At 46.6% G+C, this 17,991-nt stretch overlaps 1 protein-coding gene across 1 annotated transcript in view; it reads right to left on the reverse strand.

Annotated features, from left to right (window-relative positions):
* Positions 1-17,991, reverse strand: part of GABBR2 (gamma-aminobutyric acid type B receptor subunit 2) — a 367,358-nt gene that overhangs the window by 169,519 nt on the left and 179,848 nt on the right. Inside the window, exon 4 of the mRNA XM_068974355.1 lies at positions 7,739-7,840. Within this exon, the coding sequence (XP_068830456.1) occupies positions 7,739-7,840 (102 nt within the window). The remainder of the gene's footprint in view (positions 1-7,738; positions 7,841-17,991) is intronic.

The following is a 17,991-nucleotide window of genomic DNA, read 5'->3' on the forward strand; positions in this document are numbered from 1 at the left end:
TTCCCTCCCAAGCTGAGAAGGCCCGCCCCCCAGGGCCTGGGCTGCTGGGGCTCCACACCCAGTCTGCTGCAATGACACAAGTACCTTGGATTTTGAAGTGGAAGGACTTGAGGGGCAAATGCAATCCTGAGACATTAAAATAGCTGATGTGCATTTAAAAGAGCAGGAAAGCAGAAAGCCACCCATCTTGCTTCCCTGTGACAGCAGTGTGGGGGTTCTGCTAGAAGGTCAAGGTTGACCCTGACACTGACCTGTGAGTTATCTGACGTCTCCTGACACCTTTACATCTGTCTAAGCCCACGTTTAATAGCTTCCTGGCTTTCTACAGCTTACTCTACCCACTAGGTAGCTGAAAAGTCAAAAGATATCATCTTCAATGTTGTAGAAAGGGGTGCCGTGCAATGAGCACAAGATGGTTGAGCTATTAGAGGCCAGCCATGATGTGGGCTGGGAGGCAGCCTGGCCTGGAGCAGTGGGCGCACTGGTGAAAGGGTCAGAAGCCCAGGCCTGCTCCTGTCCCCTCACTTTGGTTATGAGACCTGGGATAAGCCTAAGAGGGTTTGCCTAGATGATTTCCAAAGTTCCCCCCACTCTGACAGACTGATTCCACATCCAGAATGAGTATTCTCTTTCATTTAGCTAAAATTAGTCTTTCTTAGACTATTTTTCCTTCCCCAGAAGTGTCCCTAAAATCAGATAATCAGGAGCCATATACTCTTGAGGATGGGAGTGAAAGAGGGAACAGCCCCAGCAGCCCTGGTGAAGCATGGCATTTCTTTAAAGTTTATCATTTTATCTTGAAAATTCATGTATATTTAGCATTCTGATAACATATCTATGTTCACCTGAAGATAAAAATAATGCTTTTCTTCCCATGTCTCTGAGAAAAGCTGGCCTGCTGGGAAGATGCACCACATTTATTCTGTAGCTTCAAGTCCCCTTGGGGTACTTGTATGAACCTCAAGTCCAGGCAGTCTGGCTGGGCTTATGGCCCGTGGGGTAGAGAGTAATTCCCACTAGGACTTTCCCATGCAGCAAAGTGGGGAACAGTCCTCCTCAAGACCTGTCTCTGTGGCCTTCCTGTAATGGCTTCCCAAAGATGTCCATGTTCAAATCTCTGAAAGCTGGGGACATGCTATGACATGGCAAGGGGAAGTTAACATTGCAGATGGAATTAAGGTTGCCAGTCATCTGATTTATAAAACAGGGAGATTCCCCTGGAGTCTGAATCCTGAATGATGGGTTGGTGGCTGCTCCTGAAATTGATAGGGACAACGTAAAGGGACAAAGGAGGCAATTAAACAGTTAATCCCACTAACGGGTCATAAATAAAGAAAAAAGTATGGGAGATCTTCTAAGTGACTGATCCATCAAGAGAGCAGTCCTGCTTAGCAACGAATGCAACAGAATCATGAGACGTGCCCCACTGGTGGCATAAGACCCACATTCTGCTCAGTGAGGCAAGTAAGTTAATGACTCCTAGGACATGCTCCTCTGTGAACATTAGAAACAAAAATATAGAGAAAAGATGGTCTTAAACCGAAACCTGAGATGATTTACCATATTTTAGCATATTTTACCACCTTCCTGCTCATTTTCATAGCTCCACAACAGTCCTAGTTTGACTATGCAGGGACAAGAAAACTCCCTTCCCCAACATGGAGAAAGAAGTGATGTTGGAAGCTTAAGGTCTACTCAAGTACGAGGAAGAAGGTGGCCTTCTCCACCTCCTCACTTTCCCTTTGATTATGAAACCAGAGGCCAGTAAGTTCTCAGCGCAGCACTCCCTTGCCTGCGCAGTTGTGTCTCTCACAGCACCCTGTACTAAAAACGCTTCCCTTACCCATCACTCTGCCTCTGAACTCTTTCTGCAGCAAGACAGAAGAGCCCTATGCAGTACTGTGTCCTGGAATGCGTTCTTCAAAATGAACAGAGGACACATCTGGAGCCTGACGTTCTCCCCGACACAGTCCTGTGCTTCAGCGTGGGCACCACGGAAATACTCAGGGCCCTGTGAGGGGTGGCCTCCTAGCCCAGCCTGGTGACCATTTACATTAAACATTCCTGATCAAAACAGCTCCATCCAGAGCGAGCTTAAAGGCCTGGGGTCTTCATCTCACAGAGATGGTTTTATTTCCTGACTTTCTTTTAGACAAACTTTGATATATATCTGCTAAATCAGCCTGATTAATCCCATTATTCAGTTCCTCTATGTTCTTGCTTATTTTTGAATGGCTGATCTGTCCAAGACTGAGAGAAAAATGTTGTGGCTCCCAATACTACTGTGTCTGTGTCACTTCTTGGTATTTTAACAGGCCATTCTTTATACAGTTCAGTGAGATGTAATTTAGAGCAATAATGGCCCATGAGTATGCTATTCTCGGGGTGAATTGTACCTTTATCTATAGAAAACCACTTAATCCTGGTCAATGCCTATACCTTGAAATCTCTGTATTCTAATGTGAACACTGGATCCTTGCTTCAGTTTGGTTTGCTTGCTATACCTTTGCTTGACCTTTTAACTTTGACCTTTCTGTGTCACTGTGTTGTAAATATAACTATAGCTAGTTCTTTAAAACACAACCTGAAAGATTTTGCCTCTTCATAGGGAGTTTGACCTATTTGAATTTCTGGTCAGAATGACTATATTTGATTTTCACTATTAGTTTGTTTTCTGGTTTTCCTGTTTGCTTTGGTTTTTGATATGTGGACTAGATTTTCTTTGCTTTTATCTTCTGTGATTCAGGAGCTTCGGGTTCTGCTTATGTTATAGTATTAACATATTTGCTACTAAGTTATTCAAAGCCTTTAAACTTATATTTTTCTAATTATGAAAATCATAAGCAAAATAGTCTCTTTTGAACCCCACTTCTAATTAAGATCAGGACTTTTTTTTAACTCACATTTTGGTCTCTGTTAATGGAATTTGGGTTTTTATATCTCAATTACTATTATTACAGTATTTATTTGTATTATATGTATATTCATATTTGCTTTCAAAATGAACTTCTGCATCTGCACACACTTGTATAACAACTACTTAGCTCTCTCTACGGTTTCCATGATCCCTGCTCACCTGCTTCTGTCAGGACCTCAGCTATAAAGTTAGCTGTTGTTCAAGGCAGGCTGACATAGGACTTCAAAGGTTAACTTCAAGGGCACCTGGCTAGTAGCACATCACGTGAACCTCACGTGTGGGAAAATGTCTCCTAGCTGCTCCGTCGTTTCCGGGACTGAATGCTGCAGGCGAGTCAAGGTAGACTGGTTTTGTACCTTTGTGGGCAATTTTTTTTTTCTCTTCTGACCTAGGTACTTGCAGATTTTCCCTTTTGTGTTTGTATTTCAAAACTTCTAACAAAATGTGTCTGGGTATAACTCTCTTTTCACCAATTCTGCTAGAATGTAGAAAGGCCAGCTAGTCTGCATATATAGTCTATGCATTTCCTTAAGAAACTGTTGACTTCGCAGTTAGAAAATAGTTCAATATTGGCAATTTTGTATGGTCCACTCTAGGAGTTCTCTCTTGAATCCTCTTAAGTTTGTTGCTTATTTTTTAAAATAAATTTCTTGAAAATAGTTTTAGATTTATGGAAAAATCACAAAGAAAGTATCGAGAATTTCTATATGTCTCTCACCCAGTTTCCCCTATTATTAACATCTTACTTTAATATAGTGCATTCGTTATAATTAATAAATCAATATCCATTCATAATTAACTAAAGCTCATACTTTATTCAGATACTCTTAGGTTTTTTTTTTCCTCTAGTGTCCTTTTTCTCCTCCTGGATCCCATTCAGGATACCACATTATATATTGTTGTCATGTCTCTGTAGACTCATTTTGGCTCAGGCATTCCTTAGTTTTGAAGACCTAAAAAGTTTTGAGGAGTACTGGTCAGGTATTTTGCAGGATGGCCTTCAACCAGAATTCACCTGATGTTTTTTCTCATTGTTAGACTGGGTTTATAGGTTTGGGGGATCATATCAAAGGTATATACTATTAACAGGACTTACCATGTAAATGCTGACCTTGGTCACTTGGCCAAGGTAGCATTGGTCAGGTTCTTCCACTCTAAAGTTACTCTTCTTTTCCCCCTTTTCATCCTGTGCTCTTTGGAAGGAAGACACTCAACAAGTGGGTACTTCTGCTCCATTTCCTTGGGCCTCAAATGTCTATACAAATTATTTGGAATTCTTTGGCACAGAAGATTTGTATATTCTCTCCCATTTACCTAGTCAGTCATGGGCTTTTGTTTTATACTTTGGGTTATAAGCCAATACTACTTTTATTTTACTGCTCAAATGTTTCAGTTCTGGCCATTGGGAGCTCTTTCAGTGGCTACTTCAGGTGGCTGGTGAACAACTCTGACACCGCTCCCCCTACCAAATAAGTGTGTGTTGTTGACGTGGTTTGAGCACGTCCTCAACCTTCTGGCACTACAGGACGCTCCAGGATCATTTGGTATGTTTCCTGTCCCAGTCCCAGGTAAGCCATTTCTCCAAGGATCCCTGGTTTCTTTCCCTGGAGAATGGTATTAGAAGCCAAGATCTGGGTAGTAGCTGAGCTTATTGATACTCAGGCGCCTATTTTGTTTTAGATTTTGGTTCTGTTTATTTTGTCCCAGTTTTCCTTTAGCATCTCCCTTCTCCAGTGTCCATAACTTATCTTTCCTTTCATTAGATTGATCTCTTTGACCATTTCCTCTGAACTTTGGGAAAGCATTTCAAGTTTGTCTTGCATATTACTGATTGTTATTTTTCGTGGTATTAACTCTGCTCTCTGCTACCTCCAAAGCAGATTTTAATTCTGCTAGTCACTAGTTTTCTTCCTTGTCTGCTGTACTTCCTTCTCTATCTTACCCCACCAGATATTTGCTTCTTCTCTGAGCTTTCCAGAAGTTTATCCTTGTGTTCTGTTGGCTTTGTCTGTCCAGATTTGGTATTTGGTTTATGCCCACTCAGCAAATTTGTCGAGCAAATTAGGTTTGGTTCCAGGTGGTGGGAAATAAAACAGTGATCCAGACATACAGAAACTGCTGCTTCCTAGAGCTTTCATCCTAGTGGGAAGAGACAGATGGCAAAACAACTGGGGAAAATGAACAGGAGGTCAGATATTGTTATGGGGTGATCTGCATCTCCCAAAGATATGTTGAAGTCTTAACCCCTGATACCTCAGAACGTGACCTCATTTGAAAACAGCATCATTGTATTAATAAATAGATGAAATCAGTTAAGGTAAGGTGATAATGGAGCAGGGCAGGCTCTTAATCCTCCAAGATTAGTTTCCTAAGAAGAAAATGATGTGAAGGGAAAGAGGGGAAATGTCGGTTTAGGCAAAGGAGTTCATAGCTGCAAGTCAAGGAAGGCCAAGGATTGCCAGTTGACACTAGAAGCTTAGAGAAAGGTACAGAAGAGTCTCCAAGCCTGCTACAGAGCATGGGCTTGCCAACATCTTGACCCTGGCCTTTTGTCCTTGAGATGTGAGAGAATAAAATTCTGTTGTTTTAAGCCACCCAGTTTACGGTGCTTTGTTATGGCAGCTCCAGGAAACAGCTACAGATATCCATCAGTGAAATGGAGGAAATTAACAGAAAGGGGGAGTGGCAGTGTGAGGGCCCGGGATTTAAATTTTAGGCAAAGCCTCTGGGAAAGGGGGACAACTGAGAAAAGACTAGAGAAGTAGCTATGCAGGTGGTGAGGGAAGAGCACTCCATGTTGAGGGGAGCCTTTGCCAAGAGACTGAGCGTGCTGTTCTTGGCTCTGCTCTCCCGGGCTTCTGTGATGCTGGAACCCTCTCTCAGAACCGCAGCTGTGCGGGGCGGTGGGGGAGCTGGACCATGGTGTTGCCCACATCCGAGTTTGAATTCCAACGCACCACTTTCCAGCTGGGTGACTGGGGGTGAAGTACTTAACCTTGTTGAGCCTCAAGTTCCCCATTTGTGAAATGAGGATACAAAAATTCCCTCTGTCTCAGGGCTCTGGGGAGGGCTGAATGGGCAGGTGAAGCCAAGAGCTCTAGCCCTTGCTCAGGGCGCTGGAAAGGCTGGCTGCTACTTCCATCAGCATTCAGATCACTCTTGCTTCTGGTGGTGTTGGCTGGCTGATGAGCAGAGCACCAAGTTCTATCCCCAGTTTCTCGTAGACTTTCAACTAGTGCGTCTGCTCCACACGCAAAGGCTCTTTAAATTTTAAAGCCCACAGAATTCTGCTGGGTCTCTCGGGTGCAGGAAGCTCTTTCCAGTGCCCACCCTGGGGAGACACCGCATGTGGCAGGAGAATGTCAGCGCAGCACCAGGATCCCGATCACCCCAGGTGGTCCCTGCAGAGCAGGCACTCCTCCCCTCTGGATGCTCTGGGCCCCACACAACCCGAGTGCACCCTCAGACCACACGGCCTATGGGGGAAGAGCTGAGCACACACCCGGGCTGCCAGCAGGCCCTTCCTTACTACCGTTTCCTTATCGGTAGAGGCTTCTGGGGCTGAACTATCACGTGCCCATGTGGTGTCTGCTGCTGAGCAGGCGAAAAACAACTGGTGCTCTGCTTCCTTGTCCCCATTTCTGTGTCTCAGTCTCCCCATGTGTGAACTGAGGGCTTCATAAGCTCTAAACTACCACCTGCTCTGATCAGTATAATCTGGGATCAGGCCAAGAGAGAAGGGACATGTCAGCAGTTGGCAACTGAGGCCCCAGGCTACTTTCAGTGTGGTCATGGGGAATAGAAGAGTAGGGTGACAGCTCTAACTATGCACCTATGTACAACCCCCAGCAGCTCCCCGCTGCCTGGCATAAAAAACCAAGCTTCTTAGCTCAACATTCAAGGCTCCTGGAAACTGGCTCCAAACTCTATCTCCAGCCTTGGCATCTTTCCCACGTCCCCATCCCGATACTCCAGCTTCCTGGAATCCCCGCTGATCCCAAATACACAGTGAGCATGGCCACCATGCCCTCTGATTTTTACCTTGCGGGTCTCCACCCTATCCATCCTCCACGGCTGTCCCTTCTCTGCAGCTGTGTCTGAATCCTCTCCTGGGTGGGATGAGTCACTTTCTCCCTTTGTTCCCCAGCCCCTCTGTTCCTGGTTTCCCTGGGAGGTATCTGCCTTCAGACACCTGAGGACATAGGCAGGCCTGATGATGGCTGTGAACCCAAGAGAGGGTCTGGTGCAAACATGGCGTTTGAGAAATGAGTGTGGGGAGTCGGGAAATGAGTGCGCAGATGACAGCTGGGGACTACTTACAACTGCAAACATCTAGCTGACCCTTCTGTTCCTGGAGTGAGCGTCACTGGAGGGGGTCAGGAGCCTGAGCTTTCACTTCCAACCACATTACTTCCTTGCTGTGGGTTTGGGCAAGAGAGGTTCTCACTGTGAGCCTCTTCACAGCAGGAAGGAAGTTCCCTGAAGGCAGGGGCCAGGTCTGAGTCTTTAGTGTCCCCACTAGCCTGTCCTTGAGTGGGTGCCAGTGATGTCTGTTGTGCCCTGCTTGCCTCTCAGGCTCTGCTGAGAGATACGAAATCACCCAGCAATTCCACACGGCCATGCACCTGGCAAGCAGGCCTCTGGCCAGTGCTGGACAACAAGCAAGGGACAGCCAGCTCCTGGGAGCTTTTCCTCACATCTCAAATGCCAAGGACAAAATGAAACAGCCTGAATTCAAGACTCCTTCAAAGTCAGGGATTTGGGTGAACCCCAGGAGCATGCCATAAGTCTGGCCTCCAGGCCCTGGCCAGCTGCACCTACCTTCAGCTTTTTGACACTGGTGCAGGGATCATTGGAGAAGCTCTCGGTGTCTGAAATCTCGATGTCCTCACCATACAGAACCCCAGTCAGGTCGTTTCTCACCTGCCAGCAAAGAAGAGAGCAGAGGGTGGGTGTGCCAGCAGTCATAGGAAGGGCCACTTCACAGGGGTCTGGGAAGTGGCTCAAATGGGTGAGGTGATTTTCTCCACCAATATGAAAAAGGAGTGGGTTTTATCTTCATTAAAAAGTAGATTGCCCCCTGGGACTTTGGAGATTCCCCTCCCCTGAGGACACACAAGCAGAAGGAGGCCAGACAGGGAAGGGGCTTACTAAAGTTGCCCAGGAATTTCCTGGAAGAATTAAGACAAGCATGCAAGTTGCTGGACTTTCATGCTGGTGTTTAATATCATCTCCAAATCAGATTAGGCAAATACATCACACTGTCTCCAAATTAGACTATTCAAATACTTCTCTATATTTTTCATTATTTATTTGCAATATTACTTCATTTCTAAGGTGAGGAAATAGCTGAGATATTCAGATAGACAAAGCAAAAACAGAGGAGAGGGCGAGGGGCTGCGGAACCAGCCTGTGATGCTAAACATATCGATGTATCTGCTGACACACAGAATGACTAACATCTACGTGCTTAAAGCAGAGAGCTGCAAGCTCCAGTGTCATATGAACTAGCCAGTGTGTGAAGCAGTCTGTGTGCAAGGGTACTAGGGAGTGGTGAGGGCTGGTGACAGCGTGGCAAACTAATGCTTCACCTAAAGACAGCGCTTGCCGCTCAACTCCAAACATGCTATGCCAGAATGCTGGTCCAGAATCACCAGACCTTCCGATTTGGAAGGGAGAAATAAGAAATCTATATTTTTATTTATTTTTTGGCCACACTGCACAGCATGCAGGATCTTAGTTCCCCAACAAGGGGCTGAACCCATGCCTCTGCAATGGGAGCATGAGTCTTAACTATTGGACTACAGGGAAGTTTCTAGATTTTTTTAAAAAAGTAGGATCCCTCACATCTTAAAGGGCTTCCCAGGAGGCGCTAGTGGTAACAGGAAGATCCCCTAGAGAAGGACATACAAGCCACTCCAGTATTCTTGCCTGGAGAATCCTATGGACAGAGGAGCCTGGTGGGTTACAGTCACACACAGCATCTCAGCACTGAACATCTCAGCATGAGCACATTTTAAAATGTTGACACTATTTTCAAATTTAAAAAAAAGTTAGGATCAAAACAAATAAATCTGAAATCTGTATGTGGTCCATGTCTATGACTATATACACTTGAACAGAAAGCCATGGAAACTAGACTGTGTTTTAGTAGAAACAACCAAATGGGAGTTTGGGGACCCAGGTTCCAGGTCTTGCTCTGTCACTGACTTGCTTGTGACCTCTGCATCTCTGAGGGACCCTTTCCCTCTTAGCATTTCAGTCTCTTCCTCTTTAACTGAAGATGAGCTTTGAAAGCACATCTTGTCTATACCTACTAAGATAGCTCTTATCAAAAACCAAAACCCTACAAGTGTTGATGAGGATGGGGATAAACTGGAAACTGGAAATTTGTGCACTCTAAAAATTTCCCATCATATGGCAATATGATCCAGCAATTCTACTTCTGGGTATATACCCCAAAGAAGTGAAAACAGGGACTCAAAAGAGGTATTTGGACACTCGTGTCCAAATGCATAGCAACACTACGCCAAAAGGTGGAAGCAACCATCTTTTGGAAGCAATGTCCATCAAAAGATGAGCAGATAAACAAACTGTGGTTTATACAGACAATGGAATATTATTCAGCCTAAAAAGGAATGAAATTTTGACACATGCTACCGTATGAATGAAGACATTATGCGAAGTGAAATAAGCCAGATGCAAAAGGACAAAAGTATGATTCCACTTAGGTGAGGCACTTAGAGTAGTCAAGTGCATAGGAACATAAAGGGGAGTAGTGGTTTCTAGAGTTGGGGAATGGGGCAATGGAGTTGTGGGTACAAAGTTTCTGTCTGGGATAATGAAAAGTTTCGGGGGTAACTGGTGGTACTTCTTGCACAACAATATGAAGGTACTTAACGTCCCTGCACTGTAAATTTTACAGTGGTTAAAATGGTAAATTTTATGTTACATACTTTTTACCATGATAAAAAAAGTACTTCTTGTCTCAACAATTGATAGATCCTCCCAATGTATATATCAAAATGTTTTGAATAATTTGCCCCTGAATGTTGCAGGATGGTCACTGGGAAGCCCCCACACAGAAGGGGAACAAAAAGGGTTGTGGTGGGAACTGCTGTATTTCATTTTTTTAAGAGAAATATGATGCCAATAGAGGAAAACGTGAACACACTAACTCTGGGTAGCAAGACCACGGGTGTTTAGTGTTCTGCACTCTGCTGAATGCTTGAAATACTTTATGATGCGTACGTTTGTAAGAAGAATGAAACTGTCTCAATCAGAGTGAACCTTGTCCATCTTTAGTTTTTACCTCTATTTTGATGGTAGATTGGGAACTAGTTGGTTGAAAAAAAAGTTGACTTTGCCATTATGGTTTATTTCTGCTGTGTCAAATCCTTTTTGGATGCAGGTGGGGTTCCATTATTAGGTCTATGTGTCATGGGGGTGCTGTGAACCGACAGTTATTGATGTGCAACATTAACGTGTGCAAACTTAGCCCTGCCAGAAGGCAAAGCAGCCAGTGCACATACTCCTAAGGCATGCACAGTTGAGCCCTGGCTCTCCATGTCCTCGCCACCCAAACTGAAGGAAACTTCTCGAGCTCTTTTGAATTTGTCTTTTCACCTATAAAATGGGAGTTATACAGCATGTAACTTACAGGGCCCAGCAAAAACACCAAGGATGAGAAATGGCTTTGTAAATTCTAAAGTTCTTTATGTTGCCTAAAAGCTGGAATGATCATTTCCAGGTATAAGACCCAGCATCAAGGCTGTCACTGGTTTGGCGTATCTATCTGTAAATATCTATCTGAGAGCTGTAAATAAGTGTGGGAATGAGAGCAGAAAAAAATATTTTATAGGCGCTCAGAACTCAAAACAAACCAACCCCAAACACCCTAGAGGTCATCTCATTTCACCCCTAATTTCACAAATGAGGAAGCTGAGGTGTGACTCCCTGGCCAGTGCTCTCTGAATGGTCTCAAGCTGGCTCTTTTGGATCCTGCCAGATGTGGACAGCTCCTGAGGCTTATGAGCCAGAACAGGTCAGAACAGACGGTTGGTGCCATCAGCCACTCACTGACCATAATTTCAGCACCAAGAAGTCTGCTCAGCTGGAGTATTTACTCTAATGGACATTTTTAGGGAAAACAAGTGAAAAAAACTAGTACTAAATGGTATTTTTAAATAACCAAAGCATGGTAAAGAAATAATGCAATTGATCTACCTCACAAGGAAATAAATTCATACTCTCACATGTAGATGGAAGGATCATTCAAAGCACTGATCAAAGATTACTAAGTTAGAAAAAACACCTTTCTTTTTTATTTTTTTCCCCATTCTGGTACTGCAAGTATCTCTTGTTTTATGGGGCCAATGTCTTTTATCAGCTTGCTATAAACTGCATTTCAGCAAAGTGAATCCTATTTTTTATTCACCTCCACTATAAAAGCAGAAATATGTTTTTCCTGGAAAGGAGTAACACTTAATTCTCGAGAAAATAAAATATATTCACACATACACACATGCTCAAGTACAGCCGGAGTCCACCTGGGCCCTCATCTGCATATGGGGCCTCCGGAGGCAGCCATCAGGAGTCTGATTTGCTAAAGGCCCTGGCCATCCTGGGAGTAAGGGAGCGAGATGGGTGCTGATGGGCCGGGAGGGGATGGAGAAGAAGGCTGCCCATCACCTGGAAGGGAGGGTCAGGCTGCCAATGCAATGAGGTGAGTTGGACCCTGAGTGCTGCCACAAGGAGGACTAGGAAGGGTTGGGAGTCCGCAAAGCCTGGGTTCTCAGGACCAGCTCACAGGGCTGAGGCTGCCTAAGGGAAGAACTCTCCCTGCTTCTGGAGCAATGAGTTCTGGCCCTGGCCACTGGAGCAATCTGGAAGGAACCCAACTCACTTGGCAGCAGGGAGAACCAGGGGATCAGGACTCTAGGAATAGATGATAAAAACTAGGCTTAGAGGAAACAGCTGTTGATTTTTTTCCCCTTAAGAACTGGTATGGACTGTGGATACAAAGTCATACCAGAAAGCCTGTCCCTAAAGCAGTGGTTCTTAAAGTGCAGCCCTGGCCTAGTAACTAACACCAGCATCACCTAGGAGAACCTGTTAGAAAGGCAAATTCTCGGGCCCACCTGAGACCCACTGGGTCAGACACTCTGGGGTGGGGTCCAGCAATCTGTGTTTTAATCGGCCCTCCAGGTGATTCTGACATATGTTCAGTGTGAGGACCACTGTCCTAAACGAGACAGGATAACTTTAAAGTGATCCATTAAATGATATGAAAAAAAATGCTTTCCATGGCTTGGATATTGTCCCCTTGATTAGGAGACCAGGATGTGTTGGTGTAAGTAAGGCAGTTGCCAAAAGGGTGAGTAGGACTGGGATCCACATTTGAAAAGACATCTCATCTAGAACGATGGAAGGGACAGTCACCCTCCAGTCTGTCCACCTCAGAGTACACCAGGAGTGCTGGGCTCAGTTCTAGTTGCATTTATCAGGGATCATGACAAAATGGCTCAGGCTCAGAGGAGAGAGGTGTGGCTACAATAGGGACCAAGAATCTTCTAAGAAAGACCATGGACATGGTGGCAGAGGGGTTGGGAGTACAAAGGTCACAAGGGGTGATATCAATGACTCCTCAGGGATTCCAGTACAGCCTTGGGAATCACAGATCCAAATCCAAGAATTTTAACACTTAAACTCATATTTCAAGCCTAGGGAAATCCAACATCTTGAAAGAAGTGAAGAGCCAGGCAGAGTCAGCGGCTTTAGGGGAAAGCTCAGAGCTGGGAGCACCGTCTTGCTCAGGCCAGTGGCAGAACACGCCATCAGGTCAGATCAACTGTCTGAACCTCGAGTCCAAGGGGTCAGTCCACAACTTCCCTCCCAGCTAGTTCATGGACCATGGGAGAAGGGGTGACAGGGACTTGTCACTCCAATGAAGCCATCACAATGGCCTCACTCCAACTGCGCACACAGCCTGTATCCACAGGCTTGGCACTGGGGACACACAGCTGGTCCTGTGAGGGCAGGCTGGAGGAGAAGGGGATCAGAGGAAAAGGCGAAAAGCTAACGGAATCAGAAGAGTTAGAGGTGAACAGACTCTTCGGGAGAATTTCTTGGCTTAGCGTGGCTGAGTCCATGCGACCCGTTTTAGGCATAAGTGGGTCCACCCTGTCCTATGAGGGAGGCTTGTCACTACCTCTGAGCAGGCCACAGTCCAGGCCATCTGCAGGCCCCCTCCCTGCTCTGAGGCTGCACCTCTCCGCTAACACACCCAGTTGCCCAGGTGATTTCTCCCTCTCTGGAAATCACCTAGAGACTGGGCTTACGAAATAGTGGCATTGTGTGCTCCACCCTAAATGACTGCCTTGGGGGTCAGGCTGTTGTCCCGGCTTCAGGTTCCTGGGACCACATTTGCATGCCCTGGAGGTTCCTGTCCGCCTGCAACCTTCTGCCGCACACAGGTAGGGCCCATGAACTCCCTTCCCCTAGACAGCCCCCACTGCAGCCCAGGAACCCCTCTTCCTCCAGCAAGGTAGTGGAAGGAGCCTGAGGCCAGGAGGCCGGTGTGGCGAGGCCTTCTTACACCTCAGGTTTTCACTCAGGGCTCCTGTTTCATTTCATTCCATCTCCTGTCCAGTCACTCCCTAGCCTCTGGGCTCCATCCTTTTCTGGACTGCTACCTAGCACCTAGGCACCATCTTCCTTTACACCTGGGCCTTCTCTCCTGCCCCAATCAACAATTATGGACCTTCTTTAATCTTCAGATCTTTCTACTCCTGGCTCCCAGCAGCACCAGCAGATCTGACCACGTCAGAAGGCAGAACGGCGAGAAGGAAGGCAGGGAGAAGGGGATGAGAGAGAGAGACAGGAAGAGAGCAGCAAAGGACTGTTACAACTGCAGTTTCTCACATTCGTGCCACATGTCCCAGGCCAGGAGGGCTCTGATGGAAACAGCGAAGCAGAAAGTGGAGGTGAGGCCTCGGGGACTATCAAGACCCCAGGACACTGTGGGTCCGCAGTTCCCCCGACACCTTCCGTAAGGAGGCCACTGCACCAGCTGTGGAATCATCCAGAAAGGCAGAAATCCAGGTAAAGATGGGGAGAGCCAGGTCTGCACCACTTGCGCTTTACAACTCTTCGAAAATTCTAATTAGGTTACGAAATGAACTTGAGAGCAAAGCGAATTCCCAGATCTCCTATGGAAGCTGAGGTAACCTACTTTGTCATTCAAATACACTCGCTATATATAGCCCTAGATTGTGCCGAAATGTCACTCCTCTTACCTGACTAAAGTGTATAATTATAGATTTACTTCTATTCATTCATGAAATGTGTCTTCACTTGATTAAACAGTTCATTCAAGTAAAATCCATTAAAATATGGAACATGCGAAAATGTGGCTCGTTAGAGGCAGAGGGCACTGCTGTAGTTAAGATGCTAATTAGGATAAACAGGCATTTGAAACACTCAGATCTTTGAATATTCAGGTCACTTTTACTGGGGCTGGAGCTCCCCAAGAACCACCATTAATTTAAGCTAATTAAAAGATTAGCCTGGAGAAGAGTACACTAAGGCAGGAAGTGATGGACGACTTCAAACACTGAAGGACTGTCACGTGGAACGGAGGCCACCCCTGTGTTGGAGACGGGACCAATAGATGGATGAGGCAGGAAAGCAGATTTTGTTTTAAAGCCAAATGAATTTTCGAACGGTGGAGTAGGCGACTTTGGTATATAGTGAGCACCCTGTCATCACAGGTGTGCAAGTAGAAGCTCGTCAGGATGCTGAAGAGGGCATTTTTCTTTCACCATCAATGTTTGTGGTTCTAGGAGAGTAAGTTTCAATACCTTACCTGCGCCATCCCCCCACTCTTTGCCTTTTTGAATTTTACAGTTGCTAAAGCAGCCCTCTGTAAGCTCTGAAGTTTTTCAAAGAATCGAGGCATGTATTTACAGTTCCAGAGAAGTTATCCATGTGACTGTATTTCTACCTTTCTAAAACTGATGAACACCTACTGAAGAAACTGTTCCTTTTGAAAAATGGAGCCATCTAATTTTCAGATTTCTATTAGCTCTTAATAACCTATAGGTGGAGTTCAGTACAACTGAAACTTGTTGAAAAGGGCAAGTACATAAGTGAACATGTACGGGATCTACTGCACATATGTGATACTTGCACACGCATGACATTTGCGCGTTCACACTGCAGAGCCAGTGGGTTGGATGGTGATGGCCAAAAAGGTGTGTCCCTTCCTAATCATCAGAACCTATGCAAGTGGCCTTACTTAGAAAAAGGGTCTCTGTAGATGTAATTAATTCAAGGATCATCCTGGATTACCTGGATGGGCCCTAACTCCAGTGATAAGTGTCCTTATACGAGAAAGGCAGAGGGAGACCTGGGCAGAGGTGTAAGAGAGAGGGTGATGTAAAGACAAACGCAGGGATGGGAGCGATGCAACTACATGCTGAGGAGCACCTGGGCCCACCAGAAGCTGGAAGAGCTAAGCAAGGATTCTCTCCGAGAGCCTTCAGGGAGAGCATGGCCTCACTGATCCCTTCATTTCAGAACTCTGGCCTCCAAGACTATAAGAGCATGAATATCTCTTGCTTTCAGCCATTCAGTGTGTGGTGACTCATTACAGAAGCCCCAAGTAACTAACACACCTGGGGCCTGCTGAGACCTGGTGACTCGCTGGTTCAAACCACACCCCCATAATTAAGCCCAGGCTTCTCGTCCTGTTTACACCCTCACATCACAGGCTGAGGTTTCCTGAAGGAACCCCAGTTTCCCTTTATTCAATGGCCACTTATCTGTTCCTTCCAAATATGGTTTTTCTCACTTCCCCAGAGTTACCAAGAGCAGGAAAGCAGGCAGCAGACCATGAGCGGCAGTGTTATGAGACATGGGGGTCTCTGTGGGGGCCACCAGCCTCGTGAGCCTCCGTGGAGGGCTCAGGAGTTCAGGTCACTGGCTTTGTGCTGGTTTGCAGAGCTGACCACAAGCACCAAGGCTGTCACATCCCTTCCCCAGCTACCATGGCAGTGCCGCAAAGTGGGGAGGGGTGGCGCTTCGTTTTATTTCCAGGGTCCAGCATCACGCTTTGCATGCAGTTGGTGCTCAAAGCTGTGAGATGAATGAGAGAATGGGTAAATGAACACTGTTCATCTAGTCTATTGTGTAGATATTCTGAGCCCAGGAGGGTTTATGCTATATCTTGAGATGGTCATGCAGGGCTGCGACAAATGCCCAGGGGCTGGGCTGCATGCCTCTGCCTGAAGACACAGCCTGCTGATGCGAGGACCAGGCCTGGGGATGGGACTGTGGTCTCTGTGGGCACCCTGTGGGGACTCAAGGGACCTGAGGGCAGATAGTGTCCCCTGGGACAGTTTCTGTCCTCCCATTACTTAGGCACAGGGTTGAGGGGACCTGTGACCTGAGCTTTGCCCAGATACATCAGCCCTTCCAACAGCTCCCACCTGCTGGGGGTTGTCCAACAAGTCCACCTGCTGGCTTTGAAGATGAAGGATGGGGCCAAGAGCCACAGAAACGAGGCTTCTGGAAGCTGAAAAAGGCAAGGAAACAGATTCTCCCGGAGTTGCCAGGAGGAACCAGTGCTGCTGACACCTTGATTTTGGCTGAGAGAGAGAGATTTTAAACTTCTGAGCTCTAATACCATAAGATAATAGATGTACTACTTTAAGCCACAAAGTTTGCGATGATTTGAATAGGAAATCTGAAATCCTACACATCCTCAATCACCCCTGAGTACAGGAGACTTTCCCTCATTTCCCAGATAGCGGTGACCACCCCCCACCTACTGCCATCCCCACTAAACTCCAGAGTCCTGTGCTTAAGGCCACTCTCCCTGGCTAAACAGAGGCTGTTCTGAAGTCTACAACCCTCCATCATGAGATCCCCAGGGCCCAGACCAGGGCTGCCTGAGGAAGGGGGACCAGGCCCAGGCCCCCTTCTCGTATAAGGCATGACCTCCTATTCTGGACTCCCCAGCCAGCAATCTTCCCTCTGCCAGCAGCCCCAAGGAACTCACCACTCTGCTGGCGGTCCCTGAAGTCAGGCTGCACCGACTTGTTGGAAATGAAATTAGCCTTCAGAACCGCGTTGCTTTCCTGTGACAAAGTGCCTATGGCTTTAATTGCAGCGGTCTCCTGGGACCAAACCAATATTTACAGAAACATTTAGATATTAATAAAACAGGAATATTATCCAGTTAAGATGATGAACACAAACCTCTATAGGAAATCAACAAGATGCAAAGTGCACCTCTGACACCAAAATAGAGCAGCAATATTAGAGAACTCACACCTGTGAGCACTAAGGAATGTGGAACACAGAGTCCTTCTCTGGTTTCTTGAGCCCATGCCTGCTCCCTGTCACTGGAGGAGTGGGTGAAGGGACAGGAGGGAGCCAGGTGGACAGGAAGTCCGGGCCTGTGAGACATCCCCTTGCCCGTCCCAAGGAGCTGTCACCAACACTAGGGGAAGAGCATGACATCTGGGAGCCGGGGGAAGGGGCAGCATCAGTGGGGGAAGCTACCAGGAAATAGATTTCAGCTCCTGCCGAGGCAGAACTTTCTAACAAGAGAGCAAGCTAGGGATGGAAGGGCCTCCCCTACACTGGAGTGAGCTCCCCACCACTGCAGTTGTGCAAGTGGAGGTGGGGTTGCTAGAGAAGGGATTCAGGCATCAGATGGACAGGCAGGAAAGATGGCTGGATCCCCAAGGAATGTCTGGGATTCTCGAGTCTGTGCCCTATTGAGCGGGACACTTGCCGAGGATGGCCCAGGAGGCACATGTTCACCCCTGCAGGAACCAGACCATCTAATGCAGCTCCATAAGCTGGAGAAGCACCTGGATCCGAGGCCCACCCACTCACTTCATGGTGGAGCTTAAAGGACTCCTCTCAGACCCTGGGGCCTCATTGCCCTTTTAAAGCACAGCTTTCTCTCTAGTTCTATATTCCAAGGTGGGTTCTTTGACCTCCACTCCAGTGTTCTGCCTGGACATCCTACAGCCTAGCATTTGAAGCCCTCCTTCTTAGCC

This window comes from Capricornis sumatraensis, chromosome 6, assembly GCF_032405125.1.
Source record: "Capricornis sumatraensis isolate serow.1 chromosome 6, serow.2, whole genome shotgun sequence".
NCBI classification, from domain to species: domain Eukaryota; kingdom Metazoa; phylum Chordata; class Mammalia; order Artiodactyla; family Bovidae; genus Capricornis; species Capricornis sumatraensis.